The 10,086-nt window shown below is 40.7% G+C and overlaps 1 protein-coding gene across 1 annotated transcript; it reads right to left on the bottom strand.

Annotated features, from left to right (window-relative positions):
* Positions 1–6,945: 6,945 nt before the first annotated feature.
* On the bottom strand, positions 6,946–8,881 carry LOC147608387 (U-box domain-containing protein 25-like). The gene has a single exon (XM_086789036.1). The coding sequence runs from the start codon at positions 8,429–8,431 to the stop codon at positions 7,199–7,201; it is 1,233 nt and encodes a 410-aa protein (XP_086645162.1). The 5' UTR covers positions 8,432–8,881; the 3' UTR covers positions 6,946–7,198.
* Between the last annotated feature and the right edge of the window lie 1,205 nt (positions 8,882–10,086).

The following is a 10,086-nucleotide window of genomic DNA, read 5'->3' as shown; positions in this document are numbered from 1 at the left end:
CAACCGTGTTTGTGCTCAGGTAGACCCTGAGCAATACAGTTATCAATTCGAACTGCACACTCATTATTCGAAGCCTAGCGGTAGGGGTGGTAGAGACAGGCACTTCATTATTTGTTCTATAGGGATAATCCTTAAAGAGGTTATTTGTTTCACTTTACACAACTTGCATTGGGGCTAGCAACGTTTGATGTAGGCTGTTGGCTTGTTGAGGTTAACTAGGGGCATTCAACCACCCAATGAGGACATTGGTTGTGGTAGCACTACAGTGGGGCTCTCCTCAATGTAGCATTCAGATCCTTTCCTTTCCATTATGTTGTGGTTTGAAATATTAGCATTGGTATCCCTCCTTGCATAATGTGATATTGAGGACTAATCTCTAAATCTTCATGAGGGTAATCAATATTTATCGTCAACTCCCTAGAGTAGTCTTCATCATTTGATAAATCCTCTATAACCACCTAGTTAATAGGCATCGATGTAGGCACAGGTGGATGTGGTGGCAATATCTAGAACTCCCCTTATGGACTGAACCATATGGGTTGGTAGAACATCATATAAAGTTACCGCATGATAACTTTGGTTTGACTCGATTTGACCTCCAGAGCATGTAGAAATGTCCCTCCAAAGCTACCGTGTAAGCTGTCAAAACTATCCTGTTTTTTAGCCTTTTCTAAGGTTTGTCTTGCTTGTTTTGCTATACCTTCAAAACCATGAACTCTCCCATATTTGGCCACATTAAATAGATCGTTTGCATCATCTTTTACATATCTATATTTCTAATCACATCATTCACATCTCCTTTTCAAGCATGCTTTCATCATAGTTGGACCTTGCAACTAGTTTGTCAAACCGATCTTGCATATCATGTTAACAAACCTCACATCTTGGCTTGTATATAGCTTCTTTTGTATCATATTATATGTTCGAAAGTCTTTTCTCTCCTCACTGACACTAATAAATATGCATTTCATAGCTTTGGTTTGTAGTTTCAAACTCGCTTCTTTATGTACATGTAGTACATAACATACATAACCAAATATCTTCAAGTTGCTTACATCTGGTTTCTATCCCCCCAGTGTACATCTCCTCTAGTGTTACACCTCCAAGCATATCAGAGCTCAATTGATTAGAAACATAACATATGTGCATGCCTCATCCCAATAGAAATTAGGCATATTCATCTCATTAAGCATAGCTCTAACTATTTCTGCAATATGTCTATTCTTTCTTTCGGGGGCAAACCCATTCATTTACGGTGTATAGATATGATAAACTCAAGTGATAGATACTCACCACCATTGTGCGTCCTCAAACGTGTGTATATATATATATATATATATATGTATATATATATATGTGTGTGTATATATATATATATATGTATATATACGTATGTACGTGTGTATATATATATATATATGTATATGTACGTATGTACGTGTGTATATATATATATATATACATATATATATACATATAAGTGTATATATATATATATATGTATGTATATATTTATGTATCTATATATATGTGTGTATGTATGTATGTGTGTGTCACCGGGTCTCGCCCACTCGTTATTTCTTTACTTTAAAAGCGTCAAAAATATTTATTGTGCTCAAATGCGTTAACGACACGCAATTAGCACACCAGCCACCTGGGCCCTAGCACCTACACTTGTTACGAAGCAAGATGCTGTGCACGAGTTGGCTTTACTGTGGGTGGGTTTAGTTAGCGTTCAAAAAGGACTACCGGCGGTGACAACGGCCGACACCCAAACATCGACGTTTTTACGCCAGCATCTACTATTTCCCCCTACATCTGCAATCGCCCATAGCCCAGGCCCCACAAGTCCGTTGCTGAAACGTGATATATTCCTTGCTTTTTGATGAGCAATCTTAGAAAAACATAGAAATCAACCACTTTATTGTTTAATTTAAAAACATACAAAGAAAAATGTGCGAAATAGGCAAATAAATTTAAAACGTTCAAAATAGGGAAAAACTTTTTTCTCAAATCTTTGAGAAAAGCTAGAAAATAAATTAAATAAGATGATGAAAATACGTACAAAAAAGCCATTTGGTACAAAGAAGCTTAAATTCATTTTAAAGTTACCAAGGCTACATCTAAGATCACCATTCTAGTTCCAATGTATTCTACTAACTTTTCATCCTGTTGCTTTAGCACCGAGATGTCCGAGATGTCTTCTCTGCAACAATCTGTTGAGAAGTGGCTTCCTCTATCTCCTCCTTATGCCTTTCAAGGCCTTTTTCATCATCCCACGTGTCTGCGAACCTCTGGTTTTCCAGGGCTAGGATTGTAATAGTACATATATTCTTCTTTTTCTCCAAAGTGCTTTTCATCTGTGAGAACAAAGCATTTTTCAAGTACGAGAGCATGTTGGTTTTTGACTATTTAAAAAGAAAAGTGTTCATGTTAAGCCAGATAATTCGAGATATTTAGATCTAATGACATTTCAAAGTTTTTGTCTCTCCCAAAAGTATCTCTTTCCAATTAAAGGGGATGATCTCCCTTCTCATACATGCATGTAGAAATCTCAGTGCCTCCAGCTTCTAGCTATGGTTGATGAAGAGATGGGTAATAGTTTCTTCTTCTTTGCCACATCTTGTACATGTTCTTGAACCAATCCCTAGCTTAGAGGCTACAAAGTTGGTACAAAGGGCTTTATGTAGGATTAACCACATGATATAAGATTTTTTTTTGGAGGAATTTTGGTGACTAGATCTGTTGGAATTCCATTGCCTTTTGTTCCAATAATTGATATGCCATCAATAATTGAGCTTGATATATAGGCAGGAGCTTAGGGGCTCGTAGAGCGAGGGATTGTGAGAAGCCTATCTTTTCCTTTCCAAACTATGGCTCTTAAAGTGTCTGGGCCTTTTCCTTGAATAAGGGAGCTACTTGCTGTATCCCAAAGCTCAATCCTCGTAACTATCAGATCAAGATCTTGATTGTCCACTCTATATGTTAGTTGTGTTTCTTCGCCTAGTCAATTGTCTTTGACTATCAAATCTCCATAGATTTGCCCATCCCTTTTTGATAGTTTATGAGCCTATTTGTAAAGATGTATTGGAACCATATCATTCAAGACAAGTGAAAACCAAATAGAATCTGCCATGGAAGAGGCGAGCTTTAAACCTCACATTATTAATTAGCACTGTTTTAGCTTTAAATTGGTTCCAAGCTTTCCAAATAGCCTGAATAAGAAGGCTTCACTAGGCTTTGGTCAGAAGAGGTCCAAAGAAGAGAGGGGCAGCTTTTGGGATTTTGTACCTACTAGGATCACCTGCCCAAAAAAAATATATATACATAGCTTCCAGAAGCTTAAGGTCACTCTATTAGAGGGCCTCTAGGAAGATTAAAAAATAGATGGTTGAAAATATGAGAATGTGCTTTAAGACCAAGAGCCTACTTGACAAGTTCTATTGGTATCCCTTCCACATGTCAAATTTCTTATGTACCTTGTTCATAACCCACTACCATCTATGGTGGATAGTCACGCCGAATCCCACCAATATGCTCAAAAATCTGAAAAATTTCCCTTCTTTTATAACTCTACCCTTGGTTGAATAGCCACTAGGGAGGCTCCACTAAAAGAGTTTGCTATGGTTGATAGTAGAGCTTGAAGCTAAGCAAAAGATTTGGAGGCATTACCTAAAGGCCTCAATCATTATGCACCTTACAATTTGTGTAATTAGCAAATTATTGAAGACATATTTGTCCTTTTTGGTCATGAGGTAGGCTAATTCCTTTAAGAGCACTCTGCTCCATAGTCTCCTCCACTAGCCAGCCTAGGGCATTAGTTGCTATGGTAAAGAGAAGAGGGGCCAAGGGGCAGCTTTGTCTAATGGACCTCCTCACGGTGAAATGCTTCGACAAGGATTTATTAACTTGAGCTTTAGCATTACCAAAGAGGATCTTGACAAACTTGATGAAGAGGGGGGCTAGTCCTATGTCTTGCATGGATTGGAGGATAAAATCCCATTCCAATTTGTCATATGCCTTGTCAAAGTCTATTTTAAAGAAGATAAAATCTTGAAGTGAGCTTCGAGCGAATTCATATCCCTCCCATAGGGCAATAATTACATCAAGGATGTATCTCTCATTTATAAATCCCTTTTTCTCCTTTCTTATCCAATTGTTAATGTGCCTAGACAACCTTCTCGCCAGAGCTTTTGCATATATCTTGTAGGTTGTGGGAGGCATGATGGTAATGGGTTTTTAGCTGGACAAGATCTCTTTCTCATCTCTTTTTGTGTAAAAGTTTGATTACCCCCTCATTAATTGAAGTGGGTAGAGTCCCAAAGCCCATGGATTCCTTCCAAACTTTGAGGATTCCTTCCAAACTTTGAGGAGTGGATCAAGAAATTGTTTATAAAATTTTACAGTTTTTAAGAGAGTCGATAGTGTCACTGAGCTCTTTCTTTAAGAAGTTACACTCCAGGGTAGCACAACAGTATAACTCAGGATGGTTTTCCTTTTGCACCTAACAATTCGGGCACATGCTTCTCGAGATCTGATAGTGGGGGGACTAAAGATATCAGGAAAGAAGCTTTGAGCTATGGAAATATTTTCTTCTATGGATTTTGCAAGATTTCCTCTCTTATGTAGTAAAGAAAGGAATAAAGTCTTTCTCATTCTTCTTTTTGAGAATGTTAAAACATTCCTTTAGACGGTCTATCTATCCTTCCTACCCCTCACTCTCTTAAGTACAATTGGATATTTAGACATGAAATTTCTTCCTCCTTTTGGAGAACTACCTTAGCTTGGAGGTATCTTTCCTCCAGATCCTTGTGACCTTCATCTATTTTTTTTTCCAACTCATTGCACAAGGAATATTTCATGATCCTTCTTTCCAGCCTAATGCTTGTTTACTGCTTTTGTAAAAAAACAAGGATTCATTGATTGTCTCTGACTAGGCTTTTGCTGGGGCTTCTCCTTAAGAAAATGGCTTAGTCTATATTTTCTTTATCCCCTCCTTAACTGTGAAGGGAGTTGGAAAAGTTTAGAGTTTGTATGAAACTAGCTGAGTCGAGCTTTGGCCGCCTGGAGGTTGAACATACAATATGGTAATATGTTGTTTTTCATGACTGACTCTATTGTCCAAATACAAGTTTAGCATGGTGTTAGATAAGTAGCATTGATCTAATCTTGCCTTCTTGGTTTTATTGTTTAACCATGTAAACTCAGAGTTGGTCACTAAGTCAGTGAGGTCATGAACTGCTTTGCACTCAAGCCATCTTTTCCTCTCTTACCCTTTGATGACTTCCCGTAACCTTCTATCGGGAATGTTTTCTACCATGTTGAAATCCCATGTTAGCAAGAAAGGGGAATCAAGCCACAAGCAACGATTCCCATAGGCTTGGCCTAGTGGAATGAGCCAAGTCAGTGAGGTCATGAACCCCTTTGCAGTCGAGCCATCTTTTCCCTCTCTTGCCCATTGATGACTTCCCCTAACCTTTTGTACGTGTCTTAATGCTTTCTACCATGTTGAAATCCACTTTTAGCAAGATAGGGGAATTAAGCAACAAGGCTTGGCCTAGTGCTATAAGGGCCTAAGGCATACACTGAGACAATGGACAACCTTTCTAAACCAATTGGATGGCAATCCATTTGTGATCTGAATCCTTGATAACATCTCTGACAGAGGAAATCCACTTTTGATTTACCCCTATGACTGTACCTCCACTTCCTTCCATACGATCTTTGTAGAATCATTGATGATTTTTGGAAATGATGTCTAGCTTTTGATTTACCCCTATGACTGTACCTCCACTTCCTTCCATACGATCTTCGTAGAATCATTGATGATTTTTGGAAATGATGTATAGCTTTTGCTTGAGTTTAGACCCTACAACCTTTATTTCCTGAAGATATATAAAGTCCAAGACTAGGTCAAACTGCCAAATCAAGTCCTTGATTAAATTCTTGGCCTCACTTGATCAATTAGGCCTTTGGTATTGTACGAGACTAGTTTGATAAAATTCACTTCTTTTGGATTTCAGGTTTGGGTTCCCTTTTGCTTGGTGTTTCTTTTCCATAGGAATAGGTGCGTCCATGTGTTCACACCTACTTGGATATTCTTCTTTTAAAAGTGGAGGTATCCAACACCTTTTGCTTCCTTTTGTTTTTTGTTTTTTGTTTTTTTTCTAAAATCAAAACGAGAGATAATGTATTATTAAAAAAAGGCTATCAAACCATATACATCAAGCTTTTTAGAGAAGCTTAACTCAATTCCTCGATAGTGTTTTTTAGGTTAGTTAAAGCCATAATGGCTTGTGCGAGCTCTTCTTCCTCGACCAACAGTTGATTCCCTACTTCATTCCATTCCTGTTCCTGGTTAGCTTGGTTTGCTTTGATACCATTGATTTTCTCTTCATATTCTTCCCGAGCTTCATTCATTGCAAGCAACTTTTTGACTTCAATCTGTGATTTCTGGGCTTAGCAAACAGATCTATCCGCGAACTATTCTTTCGCCTTTTGGAGTAAAAACTATCCTCTTTTTTTCCAGAACCTAAAGATGAAGAGAGATTTTCCGTGGGAAGCGTTAGCCTGGGTAGTGGAGCTTATTGTGAAGCCATTGGGCAGGCTCCACGCCCAGAGAAACCAATCTGACTTAAACCCGAGATAGCATCCTCAAGTCTTGTGGGAAATAGATGTCAATAAAGAACTTCTTTCGACCCTAGTTATTAAACTTGGGAAAGAGAATGTGGATATCCTACAACCCATAGTCTACAAGAAGAACGTTGGGGAAGAGAATTTGGATATCCTACAACCCATAGTCTACAAGAACCTCCCAAATGCATGCTTGGAGTTTAGAATTGCTCAAAAAAAGACTACCCACTCCTCTCTCATGAGAAGAGTAAACATTAAGATTTCAACAAGTCAATATAACGGGGAGGAGCGCTCCTAAGATGAACATTCGGCTCAAAAACCCAAACAGATTTGCTCCTCTATTAATAGATCTCACTGATCCTACACAAATCGAGGACGGGTCGCTGCAGGCCTCTTCAAAACTAAAGCCTCCTTAATTAAGGGATGACTTCTATTTTATATAGCCACTAAAAAAAACATCAACCCGCGTGTACCAATGAACAATATAATGTGATAAATGCGGGTCCAATAAAAAAATGATGAAATCAATGATTTCGTGTTAATTACATTGGTTGCAGGGTGAGGATCAGATCTCCTCGCTACTGCAATGGTGGGCACCAGAGAAGTCGGAGAAGAGGCGAAGGAGGTCTTTGGCCTTTTGGATGGTGCGCTGGTTGAAGCCGGCCATCTGCACAACCACGAGAAGCTTCTTGAGGGCGCCCAACTGCAAGGCCTCCTGCAGCACCTCCTCTTCGGAGGAGTTGATGCAAACGGACCACAGCACGCTCACTGCATGCTCCGTCGCCATCTCCGACACCACCAGAAGGCACCTGATCACGCTAGGGATGGCTAAAGCGTGTGCGGTGATTGCAGCCCTTCCTTCTGCACATGAGGAGAGAGTGTCCAACACAGCCATCACCCTTTCCGCCATGCCCCTCTCCGCCCCTGGCAAAAGCTCCACCAGCGCACTCACCACACTGTTGTTGTTGAATTCCACTATCTTCACCCTGTTCTTCAACTTCTGGCTCAGAGACAGCAACGCCTTCAAGCTTGCCTTCACTGCAGTCGGGTATAATTGATCATTATCCTGCTTCAAAAGAGTGATTAACCCTTGGATTATCTCATCGTTCTCCCCAACTTTTGCCTGGGCGTTTCTGTCTACTGATAGGCACTCGATCAGCTGGGCCGCGTTAACGCGGGCGTCCAAGGTGCCCCTTAGCAAGAGGCGTGCGATGAGTCTCAATTGAGGTGGATCTAGCAGGATCTGTTTGGAAGGCGCTTCTAAGGAAAACAGGGTTAGCAAACCAAGAGATTCTTGAGCGATTTCGAGGTTAGGCGAGCTTGAGGCTGCCTCCGATTTGATCAATCCAACTAGGGGATCAGTTGAGAGAGTTGCTTTGATGCAGCGCTTGCTGCGCTCGCTTTCCTTGGAAAGGGTACGCAGCTGCTGCAACGCTTCCAACTTCTGAGAAGGGCTGCTTGCAGCGTCGGCTATTTTGCCGCTCAGCAAGCGCACCTGGTGCGGCTCCGCCGGGGCTTTCGGCGTCGGAATCCGGTCGATACCGTAAGAGGGGTTTTCCACGCACCACTGCTGGATGAGGCGGCGGAGGGTGTGGTTGGGCGTGAGGTGTTGATCTTCAAGCACGCGCATGGTGGCGGGACACGTGTTGTGGCCTTGTTCAAGCCACGTTTCGATGCTGGGGCGGTCGTAGGTGACGCCAGTGCAGAGGCTGACGGGGTCGCGCATAAGGGCGAGCGAGATGGGGCATTTGAAGAAGGAAGGCACAGAGTCCTGGTGGGGAAGGGTTTCAAGAGGCATTTACAAAATTTAGACGAAGGTTATTGGAAAATCCTGGAAGGTTTGCTCGCTCTCTGTGAGGAAGATTCAGGAGAGGTTATGAATTTTTAAAACGAAGAGAGGGGTGGCTTTCGCAGTGGCTTTATAGAGGCAGGCCGCACGATGGAGTCAAAAAAGTCTTGGGCAGATAGAGTCGAAAAATTCAGAAAATTGAATTATTCGACGATGACTTGGATTTTTCAAACGATGACTTGGATTTTTCAAACGGTAAAGGGGACCAGCTTTTATTATTATTACCAACCCCGTTTTTTCCACCACTGACCAGTGCACTACTAACCGCCTCGCCGTCCCCGCCCGGCAAAAAGTATATTTATTTGACTTTCCACAACATGCGCGTTGTTGCGTCCCCGGCAAGTTTGCCAATTTGCCACCACCCAACCGGTTTTTTCAAACGAGTGGGCTTGACAAAATGCACCTTCCTTCATTAAAATTTCCCCCTTTTTTTCTATGCTTCTTACATAAATACGAGTCCCACTGCCCACCATCGCTTTCTCTTCGTTGGGCGCTTAAGCGCCTGCCTACGTGTTGGCCTTTAAACCTTACAAATTGTGGACGATTTTGTCCTCTACTCTATTCATGCATCCCTAGAAACTAGGCCCAAGGTTTGGAACCTTCAAATTTTTAGACCCATGTTCACATAACATATGTCGAAAGAATTTCAACCCTTCACCCACATTCACCCCAAAAAACCATTCACCTCCGAATGGCCAGTATTGCATCCTAGAATGGCTGCTTCTGCTATGCCTACAAGATAGGGGAATCAAGCAACAAGAACACAATTCCATGTGCTATAAGGGCCTAAGGCATACATTGAGACAATGGACAACCTTTCTAAACCGATTGGATGGCAACCCATCTGTGATCTGAATCCTTGATAACATCTCTCAACCAAAATGACTACTCAATTATGAAGGTGAACCTTCAAATTTTTAGACCCATGTTCACATAGAAAACATCAAAAGAATTTCAACCCTTCACCCACATTCACCCCAAAAAAACCTTCATCTCCAAATGGCCAGTATTAGTAGAGCGACATGCTAGCATGGCTTCTCGCTATGCCTACGTTGTGCTGGCACATGTTTGGTAATCTCATGGAATTAGATCCAATTGTTGGTGTGAGTACTCATGAGACAGCCATTTCCCTCCACCAGGAGAAGTCTTTACCATGGCTAATTTTTCTTTCAAAAATCTACACATCAACCGTTTTATAAACTAGAAATCTTAACTCTTAGTCGTTGATTTCAAGGCAAGCAAAAATTCTAATTAGTTCTTTTCACTTTGACCCATAAAAATGCATGAAAGAATGGTTTTTTCTAACACTAATCTCGAATTTTCACCCTTTATTGCCCCCTTCCCAAAAGATCTACAAAGTTGTCATTTTTAAAAACAACATATGTAAGAAAGTGTATTTGTAAGGATTTGAATATATGGGATCTTTAGCTTAATTTTTTAATGTATCATTGTAATATCGATTGTTAATAATTTTCATGTTGACACTAGCCTTGAGAGACCACTTAATCTCCTTGTGAATATTAGCACACATTCCATCAAGCTCAAATCCTTGAACTCTTCAATCGTCTTAAGTTTTTTAATGGGGCACTTTCTATAAACATCCA

Source organism: Cibotium barometz, chromosome 53 (genome assembly GCF_041138505.1).
Source record: "Cibotium barometz isolate CiBa-2024 chromosome 53, ASM4113850v1, whole genome shotgun sequence".
In the NCBI taxonomy this organism is placed as follows: domain Eukaryota; kingdom Viridiplantae; phylum Streptophyta; class Polypodiopsida; order Cyatheales; family Cibotiaceae; genus Cibotium; species Cibotium barometz.
Note: the sequence above shows the minus strand (reverse complement) of the source record. Positions and strands in the feature narration are given on the sequence as shown.